General features: G+C 39.9%; 1 protein-coding gene across 1 annotated transcript; it reads right to left on the reverse strand.

Annotated features, from left to right (window-relative positions):
* Positions 1-11,745: 11,745 nt before the first annotated feature.
* Positions 11,746-22,089, reverse strand: LOC139731219 (uncharacterized). Its single transcript, XM_071642104.1, has 7 exons — positions 21,901-22,089; positions 21,040-21,198; positions 19,420-19,548; positions 18,236-18,327; positions 15,854-16,053; positions 14,903-15,015; positions 11,746-11,880 (listed from the first exon to the last, which is right to left on the reverse strand). The coding sequence occupies exons 1-7, from the start codon at positions 22,087-22,089 to the stop codon at positions 11,803-11,805; spliced, it is 960 nt and encodes a 319-aa protein (XP_071498205.1). The 3' UTR covers positions 11,746-11,802.
* Positions 22,090-23,368: the final 1,279 nt, after the last annotated feature.

Consider the following 23,368-nt stretch of genomic DNA (forward strand, 5'->3'; position numbering starts at 1 on the left):
GCATTTTGATGTTGTAAATGGTGCAATTTGATGCATCTTTTTGCGTCTTTTATCGACTTGAAACCCTTAGACGCACCGACGGCGTAGCCTGGATAATGATCTTGTGATATTGGGAGGGCGGTGGTTACTATGCGAGGGAGCGAAGCGACCGAGCCCGAGCGAGCGGAGGGAACGGGGGGGGGGGGGGGGGGGGGGGGGGGGGAGGACGTGGGAGGGGGGTGTTCCCCCTCCCACGTTGAGAACTTTTTGCATTTTTATGTTGTAAATGGTGCAATTTGATGCATGTTTTTCCGTCTTTTATCGACTTGAAAGGGCCCCACTTGTTTAAGGTAGCAGGATATTTTGATGTGGATTATTATTGAACAATTTGTCTATAAAGTGGTAGCATTTAAATAAACTTCTTGTATTCATTCATTGTTACAATTAATTTCATGAACGTTGTCTGTTAAGCAATCAAACAGAAAAGGCATGCTCACGAGGGTGTATATACAAAAGGGATATTTCTCCTCCCACACGAAGGTGATTTTACATTTTCAGACCTGAAATTCAGCGATCTGGTGGAAACTTTTGGTGCAATACTTGGATTTTTTTCCTAGCTCCCTCACCCTCCCCCCCCCCCCCAAAAAAAAATATATTTATGGAAATGATTTGGACTTTTTTCAGGAAAGTGTTAATAGCAAAATCACGGCATTTAGCTCTTATTCCGCGTGTGCATCATCTGTGTGTATGTGCAAAGTCTAATGAGGCAGAGGGGGAGGGTGTAGAAGGGGGATACCCCCTCCCACTCGACGGAGCTTTTGCATTTTTAAAATCAAGATAAAGCGATCTGAAGCACACTTTTTTGTGAGAAATTCGGGGTAGTGTGATTTTCCCCCCGATTTTCCCCTTTCTTTTTTTTTTCCACGATCCAAAAGTGTATGTGTGTTCCGCGGCCCCTGTTTAACACACAAACAAGTCACTCACGGAATGTATATGTACTCGATAAATTAAGCCTGTAGGTTTACTACAGTGTATTTCTTTGTTTCCTCTTGACAAACATCCTCGTCATGCTCAGTTTTGTATTTGTTTTTAATAGCTATGCCATTAGTGTAAGGCATATACAGAGCTACCAAGTCTCACGCATTCTGAGTGAGACTCAAGCATTTAGGGGCCTTCTCACGATCTCACGCATGGCACCCATTTTTCTCACGCATCGGGAGAAGTCTGCAACTGGCCTGTAATAAGGAGCATAGCTCAAAGGATTAAAGTGATAGTTGCAATTGAAGGTATATTTCCCTTTTGTCTTTCAAAATAAGTAAAAAAAGTCACTTAAGTATGCACCTGATCGCACCATTAAGAGCTCAAAATTGAAAAATCTCCCTAACGTGGGAGGCCACAGGGAGGAAAAACCCATCCCACACCCTCGCTCACGTGCACATTCGCGCGCCGAGATGCCGAGTCATGAAAATCTCACTCATGAACATTTTTTGAACTTGGCATCCCTGCATATACCAAACTCAGACTGGCTCTGCACACCCTACACTGCATTAACAGCTCATTTCACACCTGCACACACCCACCTCACGGTGGCAGTGAACACTCTGCACCAAGGAGTATAGAATCGCTATACTCTTTGCTCTGCACTATCCAGCACACCCCCTATACGGCGGACCACTATGGCGCACCACTCCGTCCCCCTTATTATATATATATATATATATATATATATATATATATATATATATATATATATGCATATATATATATATATATATGCATATATATATTTTTTTTTAATTTTTTTTTTTAAAGGACACGTTCATTTTCATATACATGTGGATTGAGTGAATGCAGCAATATTAGTAGAAGACAAAGTTTCGGAAAATCGGACGATCCGTTCAGAAGGTATGAATTGTTAAAGTATCTGTGCAGTCAGTGCTGAATGAGAAGACTGCTACATCGAATGTCACATCGAATGTCATATGCGTAGAATGATATAAGAAAAATATAAAGAGAATTTCACAAAATTATATATATTTTTTTAAAAAGAGCACATTTCCTCGACTTGTAACTGACGTATGTTAAGGCTAATACATCATTCCCCCTGCCTTCTGAAAGAGGCAAGTCAAGTGTTCTTTTTCTATTTGATAAAAGTGAAAATATGTTGGGTTTTCTTTATATTTTCTTTATATCGTTGTACACATGTGACATCACAAGCCGTAGTCGTCTTCTCATCCAGCAGTGACTGAGCAGAAACTTAAAAGACAAATTCACCTTCATAGACATGTGGGTTGATTAAATGCAGCAGTATTAATAGAACACATCAGCAAGAGTGTGAGGAATATCGGACAATCCGTTTAAAAGTTATGAATTTTTGAAATTTCTGCTTAGTCACTGCTGGATGAGAAGACTACTACAGCTTGTGATGTCACATGTGTACAACGATATAACGAAAATATAAAGAAAATTCAACATGTTTTCACTTTTCTCGCATAATAAAAGGAACAGTGGACTTCCCTCTTTCAGAAGGCAAGGGGGAATAATATGACCCTTACAAATCAGTGACGAGTCAAGGAAATGTACACTTTTTTTTCAAAAAGTAACATTTTGTGAAATTCTATTATATTTTCTTTATAGCGTTGCACGCATGTGACATCATACACTGCAGTAGTCTTCTCATCCAGCAGTGACTGTGCAGATACCACTGATGTGTTCTAATATTGCTGCATTCACTCAATCCACATGTATATGAAGGTGGACTTGTCCTTTAAGAAAAAATACCACTTTTGAACGGATTGTCTGATTTTCTTCAAACTCTCACTGATGTGTTCTACTAATACTGTACTGCTGCATTCACTCAATCCACATGTCTATGAAGGTTGACTTGTCCTTTAAAGCTTTTTTGCTTGTCAGCTGATCATAGAAATCTGGCAGTGGTCGCTGAAAATTCCTCTGAAGGTTTAGGTTTTTTAAAAATCTTTTTTATTATTTTTTTTTTTTGCTTGTCAGCTGATGAAACCCGGAAGTGGTACAATGTAAAAGAAAATTCCTGTTTTTGCTTGTCAGCTGATGAAACCCGGAAGTGGTACAATGTATAAGAAAATTCCTGTTTTTGCTTGTCAGGTGAAGAAACCCGGAAGTGGTACAATGTACAAGAAAATTCCTGTTTTTGCTTGTCAGCTGATGAAACCCGGAAGTGGTACAATGTACAAGAAAATTCCTGTTTTTGCTTGTCAGCTGATGAAACCCGGAAGTGGTACAATGTACAAGAAAATTCTTGTTTTTGCTTGTCAGCTGATGAAACCCCAGAAGTGGCACATTGCTTTGCCCCCATCCCCCCCCCCCCCACTCTTTACGGAATTGCTGGATCTGCCCCTGCATGTGCTTTATGAATGAAGAAAGACATATGATTACGTCATTTATCTTTGCATAATGATGAATTCATAGTTTTGAATATCCGTATTCTTAAAAATAAGTGCATTGCCAGTGGATTTTTTATTCTTGATTGGTATCGAGCAACGGAGTATGATTCCTTATCAATCATGGCATGTCCTCCTGTTGAGTCAGTTTATCTCATAGCAGACAGACACAATCTACAGTTTACAAATACCGGTAAACTTTTTTACAAAGTTTATGCAGATGCACGATAGTTACAGTACATAGAAGCACATGTGATGTAGGTTTTCGTCGCGGGATGTCGGGAATAGACCAATCTTACTTTCAAATTCGTCTTTCGTTGTTCATTTTCAAATAAAGTCCATTCAATTTAGTCATTTGGCATATATTTTCGTCATTTACAGTTCAAATTCGTCAGTCTCACTCGCAGCACTCGAAACAGCAGGATCGATTTCGTCTTTTGTCAATCATTTTCGTTAAATTTTAAGTGTTCGTCTCATATCTCCTATCCGGTGTGATTTAACAGTCATTCATGTATTTTTTTTCTGTAACCGTTCACATTTTACATTCAGGAGTTGACATACACACAAGTGTCCCCCCCCCCCCCCACACACACACACAGAACCACAGATACAGACACACACACAAGCAATCCTAGTACACACTGATACAAACAGACGTAACGTCTCGCATACCGACATTTGGCTAATTTGAATGAAAAATTCATGAAATTGTGTGAACAAAAACTAATTTGATCTTCACATTCTGCGATCGGTCAGCGGGAGGAATGAATATGAATGACAATTGACGATTTTGAATGCTATGTATTCGAAAATGTTTGACGAAATTGAAGTTAGGATTTGCGTTCCACGTGCTTCTCGGGACGAAATTGAATAATAAAATCTTGAAATTGAATGACAAAAGTGCGAAAATGGATGGGAAAACCTATACATACAGTTGTTCATGCCTTAGGCTTAGGGGTGTTGCAACTCCCCAAAATTAATCGCAGTTCCTGCAATTGGTTACAAATCTGCAAGTTATGATCGATTATGTTGCAAGAAAGATGCAACTGATTGCAAATCAATTGCAACTTGTAATTAATTGCAAGCTCCCTTCTAGTAACAGAAACTTGCGATTGAGTGCCAGTTGCAATTGATCTATCAATTGCAAAGCTTGAAAACAGACATTGCAGTCTATTGCAACTCAAATTTCTTGTGACACCCCATTAGTCTTGTCAAAACACATTATTAAAGGGCCTGTTTACCTTTGGGAGCAGTGATTTAAAAATTTTTCAAGATATCACATTTGATGCATACATGATGTATGTGTAGGTTAATTGTATCACAAAACATCATAACATATGAAATTTTTGCAGCAAAGCCTAAAATGTAAGGATATCACTATTTTTCTCGATAAACTATAACTGTAGACGGTTTAATCTGGCAATATTTTTATTACATGTATAACTATTGTTCACATTTAGTATATTTTACAATATGTGTACTTAACATCGATTATACTGATTCAAATTTTTACATTGGTTGTTTCTTTAACTCACATTTTAGAACTGTACACTGTATTTTGAAGCACTAATGCTGGGTTTTTGTTTCATCTGCAAATGGTAAATTTTGCCTTTAATATACAGTATAATATGTTAAGAAGTGAAAAGGGTGTGCGAAAATAAGACTGAATTTCATCCTCTCACTCATGCACTTGTAACGTCCAGGAAGAAACATACTGATACGATTCATGAACATAACACAATAAGTACAAATTACTACTGTATGAGTCAAAAATTGTTTAATCTGCACAGGCAAAAGTCCAAAGGATCTCTTGATTACCACATTCTGACAAATGTACATTTTGAGAGACGGCGAAATGTGGTTTCACTGTCAAACACCAGTTGTTTTTTACTTTCAACATCAAGTGTTACACATGCCACATGCAATGTATATACACTGATGTTATAGGTGACTGCAGTTCAATATCCATCTTTTAATAATAATAATATAATATGGTCTTATTTACCCAGGGTAACCTCTTCAGTGTTGCCACTGTTCTACCAGAGGGCCCTGCTATTATTATTACCCTAGTGTTGCCAGGTACCCATTTATACACCTGGGTCGAGAGGGACATTGTGGGTAAAAACATCTTGTCCAAGGATGTAAGCACTGGGCGGGATTCGAACTCACGGTCCTCCGTTCGAGAGTCGGGAGTCTTATCCACTATGCCACAGCGCCCCCAATACATATAGGAATACACTCAAGGGACTGGTCTGTGTGCTTGTATGCATGTGTTGTGTGTGTTGTGAGAGAGAGAGAGAGAGTGTGTGTGATTTGCTGTTGCTTTTTTTTTGTGGGGGGTATTCTCATGATTGGCAACTGACGGTCATATGCTGCCATCCAATCAAATCATTATACTGTCCCAAGCACTGGTGTGCACCCAGCTACCAGGTGCCTTACAGGGTTTGAAATTGGCGATGGTCCGCTGGCCATTGGCCACCCGAAATCACGTCGGACTAGCTACAAATCATAAAATTCTGAAGTTACTAGTCCGTCTGGCTAGCCAAAATATTGCTTCAGTGTCAAAATTGATTCTAAGTAGTCCGCCTGGCTAGTTAAAAAAAAAAGTTAAGTGCAACCCCTGCCTTAGAAATTGCACTCCTCAAAAAAGAATGAGAACCAAATGTTGTGGATTACACACATACAGAAATCACAGAACATATCACAATATGAGGAGAATCGGACGATCCCTTAAAAAGTTATGAATTTCAAAAGTTTTGGTACAACCACACCTTAAGGACAGCAAAATGATATAGAAAATAAAAGGAAAATTCCCAAAGTAATATTTTATGAAAAGTACACATTCCTTCCTCTTGTAACTGACAAAGCTTGAGGGAAATATTATTCCCCCTGCTATCTGAAAGCAAGGTAAGCCAAGTGCATTTGCTTTCCATTATTGCTAGAAAATCAAAGTGTTTGATACTTTTTAAATTTTCTTTGTATTGTCATCCATGTGTGACATCACAAATTGTTGAAATCTTCTCATCCCACAATTGCGGTACCTTCATTTCAAAAGTTCATGACTTTTGAACAAATCGTCTGATATTTCTCACACTTCACTGATGTACTCTACTAATATTTTTGTACAACTCAATTGTCACATATATATGGGTTTTATTCCCTTTAAAGGTCAATGGATACCTGAGGAGCTTGTTCCCTGAGTTGATACCTTCAACACAAATGAGAAACAGTTCCTATTAAATGCTCATTTTCTGAAAAGACTGTAGGCCTCTTCAAGCAGAGTTATGTAGGATTGATATTGACTGTTTTGGAAATCGAACATTTCAGGTGCTTTTTATGCAGAGTAGCAGCAAAATATGTACAGACCCGAGAAGAAAGAACAAACAAATAGGAAATCAGATTGAAATTTACAGAATTTTATGCCTAATAATGTGGCAAGTGCTTGCAACTGCACCACAAACAATATAAGGCCCCCTGTACAAACGAGAACGTTGTACATTTTCGTGACTATTTTCAGTTATTCTGCCTTTACAACAATGACAAGTTTATTTTCTCATATCTCTGCATCTTAAAATTCCTGATACATGCCTCATGAACACAATGTTGCTCTATCTTTTCTTTATGCAGTAAACACTAAATTCTGTTTTGGTCATACAGACAGGAACAGAGATGGAAATTGACACCATGGTCCTAATCAAAGTAATCACATGGGATGCTTCTCAGTAAAACTTCACTTGAGCATCGACGTGCAAAAAAACAAAACAAAACAAAAACAAAAACATGAGAGCATAAGTTAAACGTGCCTGACATTTCAAGTTAGTTGGCCAAATTATGGATCAACAAACTCTACAAGAAAACGGGTGATATCTATTTCAATGCTAGTGCTGGCAATGGTGTTATCTAACAATACAACTGCCTCAAATCAAGCTCCACCAATGATCATATGAATAAGACAAGAGCTACTGATCATGATTATGAATCCCAACACATGTGCAGTCTTCACCACACCTAAGTCATGCAAGAATGAATATGGAAAAATGTAGCCAAGCCTGCTTTGTATAAGCAAGCAATACAGAAAAATCATAATCAAAATGCCACAACTTTCCCCAACATCTCCAACGTAAGATCTTCATTTTGCTTCTACGCTTAGATCTATGCAGCCATGTCAGGAGTGTTTGTGTATTTTCCATGGTTGACTACTGCATTAATATCTACAGACAGGCTATGTACACACCATAGTATAATGTTATGCACTTGCTGATATAAATGTGGATCTAATGAGTACATGAACAGCAACACTGATCTTGAAATTACAGATTTGATAATTCCTAGGAGCTGATGTTAGGCGAAGAGGAGAAAGCAGGTAATCTAGCCGAGAAGAATAGTGGAGCTAAGTTCAGCAGAGGACAGTCAGGACTGAGCCCCAGCACCAGCTACCAGAACTATGTCATACAGTGTAGTTCTGAGATAAACCTGCTAACACCAACTGGCTTAAGGTTCTGAATTATCATTGGTGCTAGTGTTGACAAAGCACTAGCACCAGCACTAGCACCGAACTTGAAATCACCTAGTGTTGCCAACAACATCTTTCGCACACAGTAAAACACACACATCTTGTTGATATCACCAAATTTTTTCAGAGACCTAGCACTCTGCAAGGTAGCAATGGTTACAGCCTTGTAACAGACATTACACTTTGCACCTCACAAAGAGCAGGGTGAACATAAGGGACACTGGTTCCTTGCACATACTGTCAAGGAAATGTTGTTGAATGATACCAACCGGTTGCTGTTCAGTGGCGGATCCAGAGGGGGGCGCAACCGGCGCAAGCCCCCCTTTGTTTTTCATTAAAAACAAAAGAAATAAAAAGAAAACAAGGCAATCGCCAAATTGTGTCTCGCCCATTTGCGTACAAGGAATTAATATTTTTTATAACTCCCAGAAGTAAATTGACCTGCTTATGACCTTTGACCTTGTGGTGACCTTCAACACCCTAAGGGACATTTACCATCCAAGTTTGGTCACAAAACAGACAAAGGGATCAAAAGTAATGAGCCATAATCGAAACGCGCCATAAAAACTTAACATTGGGCCCTTAAAATTTGTTGACCCCTTTCTGTGACCTTTGACCTTGTGATGACCTTTAACTCTCCAAGGGACATCTACCATCCAAGTTTGGTCACAAACGGACATAGGGATCAAAAGTGATGAGCCACAATCAAAACGCGCCCTAAAAGTTTGTTGACCCCTGTCTGTGACCTTTGACCTTGTGACGACCTTAACCTCCCCATGGGACATCTTCCATCCAAGTTTGGTCACAAACGGACATAGAGATCAAAAGTTATGAGCCATAAATGAAATGCGCCCTAAAAGCTTACCATTGGGCCCTAAAAGTTCGTTGACCCTGTCTGTACCTTTGACCTTGTGGCTACCTTCAACTTCCCAAGAGACATCTACCATCACCCAAGTTTGATTGCAATTGTAGCAACATGTGCTGAGTTACATGTGATAAGAGAGTCTTGCAAGTAAACTTTAACGTATGACCTCAAATGACCTTTGACCTTATCATGTGACCTCTTACGGCACCATAACATGAAGGTACCCCCAGTGCATCCATCACCCAAGTTTGATTGCCATTGTAGCGACATATGTCGAGTTACGTGTGATAAGAGAGTCTTGCAAGTAAACTTTGATGTATGACCTCAAATGACCTTTGACCTTATCCTGTGACCTCCAACGGTACGTAACATGAAGGTACCCCCAGTGCATCTATGACCCAAGTTAGGTTGTAATCCAAGCAACTTATGTGAAGTTATTTGTCAAAAGAGAGTCTTGCAGGTAAACTTTAACTAGAAAAGAGAGTCTTGCACATACTCTTTAATATACGATCTCAAATGACCTTTGACATCATCACATGACCTCCGACAACACCATAACATGAAGATACCCCTAGTGCTTCTATCACCCAAGTGTGGCTGCCATTGCTGTAACAATTGCCAAGTTATGCATCATAAGAGAGTCTTGCAGGTAAACTTTAACATTTGTGACGGACGACGGACGACGGACAGACGACGGACGGACGACGGACGGACGCCATTTGGATCCCTCAGTCTCGCCTTCACCTCCGGTGGGCGAGACAAAAATGAAATGAAACCCAGAAGTGGCACCAGAAATATTAGTTGAGCCCCATCCCCTCCCCCCCCCCCCCCCCCCCCCTTTACAGAATTCCTGGATCCGCTCCTGCTGTTCCCCCAGGAAAATGGAGTAAGTCAACAAATGGTATCACCAGCACACACTGCACCATCATGCATTATACAATTATACAAATGCTGATATGGACGCATAAGGCCAATTGTCTACATATAGGAAATACGTATAAAGTTTGCATATATATGCATTACATCTATGAAACAAAACAAAACAAAAAAGACAAGCAGGCAGCGTGGAAGAACTCATATCCACCTTTCTTTTTCATTCACACTCACCTTGCCTGGTCTCTCACACCCTGCGTTCACATAAGTCCCCGCGTCACAGGGAAAGTCTCATGCCGATCGACTTTCCCAACCAAAACCATAGTGTGTACACTCACTGGGACTTGTCCCCCCGTCCCTGCAAAGCAAGTCAGGTCCAGGGACAAAAATTGGAGGGGAAAAGTGACCGTGGGCCATAATTGATAGCGCCCAGCTGTATTCACCAAATGTGTGCATGTGTGAAGTCTGGTTTCAAGTAGCAGCTGGGCTTGCCCCCAAGACCAAATTGCCCCCACAGCTTGGGACAGTCAAGATAGCAGTGTGGACGGTCAGTCATAAAAAGATAAGATCTCTGGTGACTGTCCCCACGACACAGGGTCCAGTGTGAACGCGGGGTATATATCATAGAGGCCTGACTTAAGAGACAGAGGAAGAGAAATCGATAAAATACAGTAAATAAAAATCTGCGCCTCTTTGTACAAGTTCATTAGCTGTGACAAAACCTATTTTTTACTTACTTGTAATCCTCACACCAGAGCCAGAGAAGAGCCCCGATTTTTTAGTATGCAGCATATAAAGAAAAAGTCACTTCAATTATTTCAAAAAATGAACCGACCTTCAACAAATACCACCCTGTTCTATCAGTACATTTCTGACAAAATTGCTTAGAATTTGATTTGGTTCATTTCTGTCACCTGGTTCATGCCTGGGCATAATCAGTCATACGCAAAAGGCTTTTATCTAATACATGTTGAACATGATCCATTTCTGTAAATATGTTCAAAAATATGTCTAAAAATATATAGAGAGACAAATATTGTATAATGTAAGATGACTATATACAGTCGAACCTGTTGATAGCAGCTATCCAAGGAAGATGAAAAAAATGGCTAAAATAGACAGGTGGCCACTATACACAGGTTCTTTAACATGCTTTTTCTATGAGAGGGAATTGTTTTTAGTGGCTGTATACGGCAGGAGGCAGCTATAGACAGGTGGTCACCAAGACAGGTTTGACTATACTAGGGAAGGGCAGTATGTGATAGTATGGAGCATAACCGTCAGCTTCTTTGGTACATTTTCTTACAGCACACTAAGCAAATATCACCCCTCAAAGTTTTGATATATGATGACATGAACAGTATCCCGGGGTACCAAATGAAAATCAGCCATTTTGTTGAATTATTATTTTTTTTTAGAAAGGTTGTACCCTGGGTTGCCAAAAGTGGAAATTATTTTGGTGCAGAAGCTAGCGGCGCTAGCCACTACACTGCAGTGCACTGAAGCACATGCTATTGCTAGCACAGCCTGCCATGCATGCATCGTATTACATGCAGTGGCATGGGAGTGACTATGTACACGCACACACAGTGCATGCATTTCTCTGCGGCTGTCCTCGAGTGGACGTGAGGTGGCGCTACACAACGCGGTAACCAGGGGTACTACGGTAACCCAGGGTAACTTGTGATGCATCATATATTCATGAACAGGTAGGTGTTATATACATAATGATGATAATTTGTTATACCCCATAGCTGTTTTAACTCATTTTTGTCAATCGTAATTTTGCCTTCTCATACTCATAAACATATCTGACATTTGTGTCTGATTGTAATGTGAGAAATTGTGGAAGCTTTTAATATTCTGTTTCATACCAAGAAAATCAATTTCATTGAACTAAATTGAAGGTCACAGCAATAGATGGATGGAAAATTACACCTCAATTCTGCCCCCAACACCCATCTGGAACAACAACGATCGCTACCACCACAACCAAGCAAATAAACAAAGGCAGTTTTTGCTTCTCCTGGGTGTGTGTGACATGATTATGTAGAACTTATAACCCAACATGGTACATGTGGGGGTTCCATGACTTGGTAATGAATCCTGTGGGGGCCCAAGCCTCCCTCCCACTTCCATGTCACAGTCTCTCCTCAGTGCTTGTCCTCAAAGGGGTTACCCCCCAATGTCGGGAAGAGCGGATGTAGGAGCTCCTCCACCTTGGAGTACACCTGGGGATGATAGAACAGAAAGAGACAAGGCAAAAATCAAAAGGATGGTGCCATGGTAACAAGCATCAAATCATCAATAATGCAACTTGCAAGCAACAAAGATGCACTGAGGAAAAAAAAAAATATTTGTATGTGTAGAGGTACATGTACAGTATCTCTGCATATTTTATTCATTTTTTTTTTCTTTAAAAAAAAAAAAAGAGGACTGGTGGAGGTTGGTACCCAGTGGATTGGGGAACATAACAGAATTTGTAATCCTCCTTGTCTACCTCAAATCCATTGAGGCACACACATATCACATAAAGAAAAAAGAAAGAGAAAGAGGGTGTGTGTGGGGGGGGGGGGGCACATGGTTCTTTCAACAACTGTCTATTCCTGTCATGACGAATAATCTAAGATAAATTTGGTTACAATCTGACTGAATTTTAGAGAAGAAAATTGACTACTTTAAAAGATTTATGGATGAAAGACATCATACAATGGAATATGGGATGACGGCAAAAAAATATATATATATGACCTCAATATCTTTTATTTTCTACTTCTTTTTTTTTTTTTTTTAAGCTACAGAGTACTAAAGTGATGATGTCACAGTCTTCTGTTATAGCTTAGCACTAGTTCTACACAAAATAGCCTTGCCCAAGGCTTCGGGTATGGTTAGCAACCATTATGTTTACAGATATTTGGGTTACATGACGTTGTCTGGAGCCAGTTTCCATGGCGATGAATGTCTATGATGTCAGTATTCATTTCATACTTCAGGACTCTACTGGATTAGGAAAGGTAATACACAGGGAGATCTTATGCATACTAGTTTGCTAACTAATCTAAAGGTGACCCAATAGCAGTCAAGTTTTTCCAATGTCCAAAATGTGCCTGCCCATTCTATTTTCATAAGCCAGGGAGTCCAGCATTCATCAGCAGTGTTGAATTAAATCAGGAGTAGAGTGGAGAGCATTGTGGGTAAATCCTCAAGCTCAAGGATACCAGTAACCGGGCGTGGCTTAGCAACCATCACCATCATGCACCTGTTTTGCACCCGTTATTGGCTCTATCATGCACAGTCACGTCACAGGGCGGCCAACATTCCTATATTATCAAAGTCAGGGGGATTCCCAAGATCAATCACAGAGATGCTATCGTGTTCAATGCAGCAGGTGAAAATGACTCTCAAATCAAGGAGACCGCAATATTCTCTTGTCGGGAAATGAAGAGGTAGTACAATGTAGTATTGTGTTGATGTTTTCAGGGGGCCTACAGAATACAAAGGTGTGATGTCATAAGCCATTCATCACCTTGGAAACTGGCTCTACACAACCTCACATGACCCAAACATCTGTGAACACTAAATATCATCGCTGGGGTGAGAAAACCTGATTACCTCAAAATTTGGCGGGAATCCTTTCTTTTTTATATTAATTGTCATATAATCAGTTATGTGATGTCCTGTCAAAATCCTAGCTGTCTAACTCCAAAACTGAAGCCACCACACCATGTCAAAGGAAAGACTATCCCATTTGTTACGGTGCTTTGGCTGCCATGTTTTTTTGCTCTCCTGAACATTTGACATATTTCAGATACAAGGTTTTGTCGCCCCAACAACAATATATTGTTACTAACTATGCTTGCGCCTGGCTCCAACCCAAGCTATAATAAAAGACAGTGACATCATCACTTCGATACTCTTATCGTAGAAACAGAAAAACTTGGCAGCTCTGACCCACAGTAACTAGCCAACTGACCACCATACGGATAGAATGTTGCCACGTAACACATTTATTACGTATGTGGTGCTTTATGACTCCAAAGAGGAAAGACAGAATGAAGTTAATCACGTGGTAACAAGGAACAACAAGGAAAAGTAGAAATTACGCGGTGCGTAATATATGTCCCCGCCGGAAGTAGCATTTTGTAACAAAATGTGCAATATAGGTCAAAAATCAAGGTCAAAGGTCAAAGAAGTCAAAGGTCAAAATTCTGTGTAGAAGTTTTGAAGCCCTCACCTAGTGCCATCACATAAAGCAAATGGAATCGAAATTGGGTTAGAAATGGCGAAGGAGTAGCATTTTGTAGCCAATGTACAATATAGGTCAAAAATCAAGGTCAAAGGTCAAAGAAGTCAAAGGTCAAAATTCTGTGTAGAAGTTTTGAAGCCCTCAACTAGTGCCATTATATAAAGCAAACGGAATCGAAATCGGGTTAGAAATGGCGAAGGAGTAGCATTTTGTAGCAAAATGTACAATAAAGGTCAAAAATCAAGGTCAAAGGTCAAAGAAGTCAAAGGTCAAAATTCTGTGTAGAAGTTTTGAAGCCCTCACCTAGTGCCATCACATAAAGCAAACGGAATCGAAATCGGGTTAGAAATGGCGAAGGAGTAGCATTTTGTAGCAAAATGTACAATATAGGTCAAAGGTCAAGGTCAAAGGTCACAACTGAAATTCTGTGTAGAAGTTTTAAAGCTCCCATGTAGTGCTATCATATAAAGCAAACAGAATCAAAATTGGCTCATAAATGACAGAGAAGTAGCAAATTGAACATTTTGATCACACACGGACGCACACACGGACGGACGCACGGACGCTAGCACGGACGGACGGACGCACGGACGCTAGCACGGACGGACGGACGCACGGACGGACGCACGGACGGACGCACAGACACACACACGTACGGAGCCTGTTTCATAGTCCCCTGCTCGAACTCGTTCGGCGGGGACAATTAAGTGAGATGATCAAGATAACATGTACTACTGACTACACCGAATATTTTGCGAGATTTTATTTTGGAATTTTTGTAAGTCAAGTGCTATTTGCGAATTTAAAACACATGAAAATATTAACTCTAATCCCAACATGAATGTGATGTGCAGGTATACATTCCTCCATTCAGTACTGTACTCCACAATCACGAATGTAACCACTCGCGAAATTGTCAGGAAGTCCCGATTTGTGAAAAATTAGACACGCTAAATATATGGCGAATACAGGAATGCCTGATGTTTTGTGGACGCTGTTCACATTACCTCACTGACTGATGTGCTAGCAAACTTGACGACGGCTCCATGTACTGTCTCGCCGTTCACCGTCTTCTCGATTGGACTGACCCCTATGGTCACGTTGGCATTTTGCTTTGCCCCTGTGAACACATCAGAATCACACAGAAAAATTTAACACTCTTCTCATAAAAGTGCAATTCACAGAGCACGGTTTAGATTAGAAGGATTTTTTTCACAGTGATTACTCTACCTGTGTTCATTTCCAGTTCACTGCGTCGATAACATAACTGCTTTGAAACACACACTATTACAAGAATAATTGGAAAAAAAAATACAACACAGTAACTCCAGATCTGGTAATCATCTGAAAGTCTCCAACATACTCAGCTGAGAGAATGGTGTGTAGATTTCACATTTCTACAATATTAATAAGGTATAGCAAGATTATCATGAGGCTACTTGAACCATGCTGCTAAGTCCTAATCCCATTATCAAATAAGAGTGGAAAGGTGATCAGAGTAACCCATTCAGTTACTAAAAATCTGAACTGATGCTTTAACTAGTGTATGCATGGTTTATTTGGTCACATTCATCCCATTTCCCACAACCTCATTCTGTACAGACACACAAAAAGTCTTATAGACAAACTAACTTAATGAAGTTGTATTTACGTACCTGTGCATTGGCAAGGAAAGTACTGAAAATAGAGCTAATACTGTGAGGTTCACATCAGAAAACACATTACGGGGGGAAAAATGAACAGAAAAAACAATTTTTCTGAAAAAAAAAAATAAGAGTATAATTGATCAGATATAAATGTGATAAATGTGTCTTAAAAAAATCAGTACACATTATTGCATACATGTGCAACAACAACAAAAAATCATTCTCACCTATATGCTATGTGTGCTTTTAAATCAAAATTAAAAAGGAATTAATGATCATTTGACTTAAAAAAGCAAAACAAACAGCACTGACCATAGTCCCGCATGCCACCATATGCAGACAGTATGTCTTGAGCGATTCCTGCCACAGCGGGACCAACGAGGACACAGGATGCCACTACGTTGTAGGCCTGCATCGTTTTCTTGACGCTAAGGAGTGGAGTATCCTCCAGGTGGATGGAATCGCGGTAGATGAGGGCGCCGTTGAAGGTGACCGAGTTGGAACTGGAATAGCTGGAATGCCCATCAAGTGAAAGTTAATCACCTTTTCTTATTGCACATCTCCGAATAAAACAAATCTTCTTCGAACATCACAATTTTAAGTTTGCGTTCCAAAGAAAACAACGTACTCGATGATGGTGAATACACTATGCTAGGCTGACGTGAAAATATTAAAAACAAATACCAGGTACATTTATTTAGGTACATAATATGTGCAACATCATGATAGTTAGTCCCACTAAATCTAAAATCTGCCATGACTGTAGGTATATGGGTGGCATGGCACATCCTATGCGCAGGATAGTAAAGTGTAATCCGTAACTGATTGGTCAAGAGCATTAAAAGTGACAAAACATATTTCCACTATGTAAAGCCTTATCCCTTCAGAGTCCAACTATTTCTCTAGGGGAGAAGTAAGTAAAAAACTAAATCCCATGGGTAATTTGCTAAATGTACCACTTACACGTCAGGCCCGCATATTTTTGTGCATGAGCAGTATTGCATCCCGCTTAATTTAATGAAACAAATCCAGTACATATTTTCAACCAACACGGCGTCTTCGCTTCGCGAGAAGACAGGTTAGGTTCTCAAATACAAATAAATGGGTATCGTGCACTGCAGACCATGCATCCACTTGGCGTGTGTAATTTTGTGCATAGAAGAAATGAACTTGTATAACTGGGTGACCGGTCAACTGTGAACTGTAAACAGTGAGTAAATTCCACTTAATTTGTGAGGGATATAATACAAATATACCAAGCTACTGTTTGAGGTACCGGTTAAACTATGTGCTTTCGGGAATTTCAACAGTACTATTTTCTTTGGAGCAGCGCCCCTCAAAAAATAGCGCTATTGAAGTCAGCTCATGCACATAGTTTCAACAAGAGCCTCTCAGGCCTGGTGTATTTGTATACTATACTGCCCTACTTTGGCAAAAGGAAGCAAGTGACATACCATCCAAATTTGAGTTATTGATGTTTTCATAATTCACATAATGAGTTCTTCTTCCAGGCCAAATTTCATGCAGAAACACTCATCCTACTAAGAGAATATGATAGATAAGACATCATGGTAGTCCATTGACGTCAGTGTAAATGACAGACACATTTTGCTCTTTTACGAGAAATGTCACTTTTGTCACTTGCTTCCTTTTGCCAAAGTAGGGCAGTATACTCTCCTTCAGTCTTCGTCTGATGTCTATAAGACAAATCTACAACTACAGAGTAAGCGATATCAAAAACATTTTTACTACCTGATAGGAAGCTGTCCCCCCTTCCCCCCCCCCCCCCTCCCCCCCATGATGCAATATTATGGAATTTATTGTTTATTGTCTCTCCAAAGAAAGTGATGAAAAGATGCCTTGGGTGAAATCAGGGTATTCCCATATTTCCACATATCCATATATTTTCTAAAAGGAATTCATTGCTGCTCTTATTTTTTACAAGTAACAGAGCCCCTTGACAATCATTGCATGTATGAGCAGTAGGAAATAGAGATCCTTGGAAAAGCAGCCAATAAAAAAAAAAGATAAATGAATAAACAGATGAATAAAGAGAAGTTTCATCCGCAATGTATTGAATAGATCGGTGTGTATGGTTTATCTAGACTGGTGCAAGGGGATGTCTATTCATCGCTGATATAGCATTGCGTATACAACTTAAAAGTGGAGCATAAATGAATGAATGAATAAACGATACATAAATAGATAAAGAGACATATTAACAGATAGACAGGTAAATAACAAATATGTAAAAACAATGAAATAAATAAATGAATAAATACTAAAATGAATGCATAAATATAAATATAAATATAAATGAATAAATTAAAAATAAATACACAAATAAATAAACAAATATATAAATGAATAAATAATCAAATAAATAAATACATAAATGAATAAATAACCAAATAAATAAATAAATAAATAAATAAACAAATAGATGAATAACTAAATGAATAAATGAATAAATAAATAAATAAACAAATGAACACACATATGGCGGGGCTCCACACTAACTTTTAGTTTTGGTGGCCCAAAGGCAAACATCCAACCTCTTTTGGTGGCCCGATCAGGCTAACGAATTCTTCATTTCTGAAATTTTGGTGGCCCGACGTGCGTTTTTGGTGGCCCTGGGCCACCGGGCCACCGTTAGTGTCGAGCCCTCCATATGGCACGTATCACTGTTCTTACCTTGTGAAGTCCCATCTCTCTCCCCTGGCAATCCTTCCGGCAGTCAACCAGTCCATGAAAACCAGGCTGCCATTTTCACTTACATCAAAACTCTTTAGTAATGACAGACAAACGGTGGGAGATACGGGCCAGAGAAATATATCATACTCTCATTTAAGAAGTTTTTAATCAGTTCTGACACAGTTTTTCTTCATTTTTTTTCAAGGGCAAGTGTATCAGATGCTGTGTTTGACCAAGATCAAGTGGGTTTAATACAACTTTCTGTTTACACACATAAAACAAGGTGACTTCAACTTGCCTTGTAGATTGTAACCTGCCATTCTAGTGGATCAAAACTGTGGTATTCAAAGCAGGTCAAACAGTATTGCGTTCACATGAAACAAAATTGCAGTGCTGAGCATGGCTCACGTGTTAAATCCCCGAGCCAAGTCACTGTGTAAACATGGTATCAATTTGACACACGGGTTCCCTAAATTTGTTCTTACTGCTGAGACTTAAGAGAGAAAGACAGAAAAAAAGAGAAAACACCAGGAAGAATGGAAAGGAATGTCAGTAAAACTGGGTGCAGATTAACTCTTTATGTGCCACGTTCGCATGCCCGACTCAGTTGACGGCGTGCCAACTTCGCAAATTCTGCTCAAACGCACAAGCCCTCCCAAAACGATTGATAAATCGCCAAATGCCGCAGAGCAATGAAAGCGTTTCTCACAATTTCATTCCTGTTACATGTAGCTTGCATTTTATGTGGTGATTGACTATCAAGAGGTATTCCCTACTGAATTTGCGAGTAAGTTCTAAGTTTCTGTCACTGTTTTGTGTGCAAAAGTCATGCCTCTTATACAATAATGTAGCTACTGGTCATTTGAACGAAAACCAGTCATGCATTTGTTGTACAATTTCCATCAAAACAAAGGTTGGCATTTTCTCTACTACTTCGCTTATTAAATGTCCAGGGTAACAAAAATCTATACAAGTTACGTAGACATGAAAAACAGAACGTTTTCCCAAAGCATGACTACGTTGCTGTCTCAGAATAATGTGGCACACAGGAGGTTTACACCGTGGCACATATAGAGTTAAGAGATGGAGGAAGATCAACCAATCTGAAAGGAGGACACATTCTGGGCTTGCCTTAAAGCTTGGGGAATATTCAGACAGGAATTGAGAAAGCTTGGGTCACTCACCTGCGTCTGCCTGTATCTGGCCAATGCGTAGCAGGTCACTGGGTCCTGCAGCACTGCTAGGAGGCTACCAGCGCCCACATGGCCCTGGAGTTTCTGCTGGCTCGTCATGCCGTTCTCACTGTGGTACACCTGGGTCAACGCAGAAACGGCTGGTTATCAATCATTAATCTGTTGAGGACAGACTGATTTTGCTATAACACACATTTCCAGCGCGAGTATTCTCGGGACTCGTCTTCAACAGGTTACTCTCAAGGAACTAGTATGGTGCACTCCTGTTATAACGAACATGGTTGTAGTATAATGTTCGATGCAACAAAGTAAAAACTGATGCCCTACATTATCATCTATTATCTTTATATACTTTACTAATGGGCTACTGAACAAACTTTCGATATAACAAAAGAAAACCACTAGTCCTGGCCGTGAGGACTTCGTTATACAGGGAGCACACTGTGGTCTCTGCTTGCTGTGTTTGCAAACACACTAGCAATATAATTTTCTCTTTGGTAAATATGCAAGGATATCATGCGCTATCATTTGGGACATTCTTTTACAGCACAATGGAAGAGGTGCCCAATAGAATATAAAACTGAGCATCACGTTCTGGAACTTTGAATTAATTCAGCCTCAATGTTTTTCTTTCTGTCATGCTTCTTTGTTGGTTTTGGTTTTGGTTTTGTTAGGGTTGTGGGGGCATCTCACGCATTACCCCCACAAATGAGAAGGAGGAAGAAAGGCTCCCAACGAGGGATATTATACAAATGATGCACAGGATAGAGTGCATTAGTGTGCATCTCCACTAACGCCACGAAATAATCCTGTGCATCATTTGTTTTATAAAATGGGTCGAAAACTAACAGCATTTTTCACGTACCTTAGTGGGTCAATACCAGTCAGCTACATGTAGCACTCGCTCAAGAATCGATGTCCGAAGATGTTCGTCCCAAACATTTACGCACGTCGCACTCGGAAATCCCGCACATATAAGCACTGTTCGTATAAGAGTATACGTACGCCACACGTTATGCACACAAGAAAGGCCGGCCGGCAGCCCGAACTAGAAGTTGTTTACAGGATTGACAGCGCGTATAGTAGCGCGACGCACTTGTAACAACTGATTGAGTGCACACTGCTAGTGTAAACATTGTGATGTCAGGCCGTGCATGTTAGTGAGAAATTAATACACGCATATGTGACTCATTTCAGCGCTTCCAATTGGCTACATTCTTGAACCCATTTTATAACAGAATTTAAAGACACTAATGTTTGCCATGTTGAGGAATAGGGAGCTTTAGATTTTGGTGCTGGACGTTTTCCCCTCCCCTGCGTCGTGTTGAAAAATAGCTTTAGATTACGCTGGGACACAATGTATAAAAAATAAAATGGCGCCCCCATATGATCGGTGCATCAAGCAGTTCTCTACGTTGCAAACTGTGCAGACGTAAAAATAGCCCAGTACATGTAGTGAAAAACTCAGGCGACGCAAGCTGAAAATAGATTGACTTGACGCGCGCTTCTGTGCACGCTCAGAGCATGTTTTTTTCCTTTGAACGTCCGCGAGTCTAAAATCTAAAGCTCCCTAATATTGACAGGGGTGTTACAACAACAAGGCAAATATACCTTTGTGGATGCCTGGGTGGTCAGCAGAGCACAACAGCTGTCCTGCACATCCACTTGTATCTCAACGTTATCGCCAGACACTATACCGCCCCCAAAGTTGATGCTGTACACCCACTGGCAGTTTGAGGAGCTGGCATAGGCTGGCAGCATCAGTTTCAGCTGCATGAGAGCAGGGGAGAGATGGAGAGATGACATTAAAATTAGGCATCATTTGATAATGTTCCCAGTTTGAAAAATTTGAGCAATGTGGCTGATTTTGATCTGATTTTGATTAAATTTTCACTGTTGTGCTGGTAAAATTGAAAGTGCCATAATAATCAACTAGTTGACTGCTGTCACTCAACAGGAAAGAACTGGTCTGGAATTACATTTTTCAGACTTTGGATTGAAAAAAAAAAAAAAAAACAGCCATGTTTTCTACTACAGTTATGCTTGCAAAGGGGATTTTCATAGCTTCTAGTTTGTAACACACCATGTAGAGCTTGTGCAGTGCTGCAGATCATACTTCAAATTTTCTGCAATCTCGACATTTGTGTATCGTATTGTACTGCTATCTTGGAATTAGGGACATCTCATGATCCAGGGAGTTTTTAACAGGTTTGCTTGAGACCAACTTTACGAATCAAAAAAATTTCAAGAGAGAAAAACCTACAGTAACCTACTAGACAAAATTAGACACAGTCTGACAAAGTCCATCCCTTACCAATTTGTATCTCCCTTCAGCAAAACCTAACTGAGTTTGACATGCCATCTTCAATAGAATACGACTTGGTGAATACTTTAGTCATCTGCTATTTAAAATAATATGGAGCAGTTTAGCATTATCCTACAAATGCGACACATATAACCTTTGATACTCACTGGATATGTGAAGAACAAGTCAGAAGCGTATGTTTTGTAATGGCCGAACGCGTCAGGCTTGTTTGGCCCACCTCTTCTCTCAAAGCTGAGCCTGGCGTTGACCTGTGGCCCCAATTCGACAGATACAGATTCATCCATCTGTTCTTTTCTCATCTCTTGAAAGACAGCTAGCTCTTCGATGGTTCCCATTTTTTCAGCATTCTACCACCTATCATAAATAGAGATAAAAATTATACAAATATAAGGTCACAATGTACAAAGACAAAAAGAGATGATTGTGGATAAAACCTGCAGGCTCTCCAATGGGAAATACAAGGGGAAAAATGGAAAGAACTGAAAAGATTGATTATTTCATCGATTTCACAATATGCACAGGTAGTGATGTCACCTCAGAGTAATCAGTTGATGAGCAGACAGGAATTTTATGATGATACATAATTTTCACTGCAAAGTGTCTAAACTTCTGCATAGAGGGTGTAGGCAAAAACAGAAGCAAAGAGCAAAGGGTTTATCATTACTTTTTTGAGTATCAAGGGGGTTTGAGAAATGGAGTTCCAACTGGCTGTAATTATTCAAACAGCTGTAAGTGTAAGTTTTCTATGGATGCACAAAGAAATTCCACAGGTGCATTTGTGTCTTGATGATTGCATTTCATCAACTGCCATCTTTCTGAGCAATCTGAAGATATTATTTTGAATGCTAATTAAAATAACGTTGGTGATAATATTTGTTAAAATAAAATTTCCCCTTATGATGCAATAAGCAAAAGCATAAATCAGAGCTGTAGGTTGTGAAAATATTTGAAACTGTACCCTCACTAGAAGGAAGATTTTACTTTTTCCAATCGCTTCCGACAAATTATGACACTTATGTACAGTACATGGTATAATCTTCAATTTCATTCATATGTCAGATTAGTGCAAAAACATGTACAGTCGAATAAATTTTGATATTAATTTCATCAATCTCTGTGCACTTTTTGTTCGTGCATCCTCATGTCTGTACCAGTACGCACTGCTTGGCAAGGCCGAATGGAGTGCGATGGTATGGGCGTGTGTCGAGGAAGGACGAGGATGATGTTCTGAGGAACAAGTAGCATGCGCCTACCGAGTTTAAATGAGCAAAGAAAGCGGGGACATCCGAACATGACGAGGAAGAGACAGTTGGAGGAGGAGTTTGCTTGTGGGAAGGTTGCAGAGACTCCAACTCTCCCGTTTTCGACGGGAGATCTCCCGCCGAAAACCCAGAGACTCCAACTCTCCCATTTTCAACGGGAGATCTCCCGCCGAAAACCCATATTTATAAAATCTCCCGTTCTCCCGCTTGAGATTTAATTTCTCCCACCCTGGCTCTGTGTCTCCTGTTGGAAAGATTTCTTACTTATTGCTATTGTATGTTGAAAAAAAATAAGCCTTAGATAGCACCAGAGAGCATCTAGAACCCTAGGAATTTCGCGCTTCGCACACAT

Source organism: Diadema antillarum, unplaced genomic scaffold, assembly GCF_040938485.1.
Source record: "Diadema antillarum isolate AM-2024a unplaced genomic scaffold, OU_Dant_1.0 seq00000367_RagTag, whole genome shotgun sequence".
Taxonomy (NCBI): Eukaryota; Metazoa; Echinodermata; class Echinoidea; order Diadematoida; family Diadematidae; genus Diadema; species Diadema antillarum.

Coding starts and splice junctions, on each gene's coding strand:
- LOC139731219 (XM_071642104.1), bottom strand. CDS start 22,089: ATGGGAACCATCGAAGAGCTAGCTGTCTTTCAAGAGATGAGAAAAGAA. Junction 21,199..21,900: donor ACTTGTTCTTCACATATCCA/GTGAGTATCAAA, acceptor GCTCTCATGCAG/CTGAAACTGATGCTGCCAGC. Junction 16,054..18,235: donor GAGAGATGGGACTTCACAAG/GTAAGAACAGTG, acceptor TGGGCATTCCAG/CTATTCCAGTTCCAACTCGG.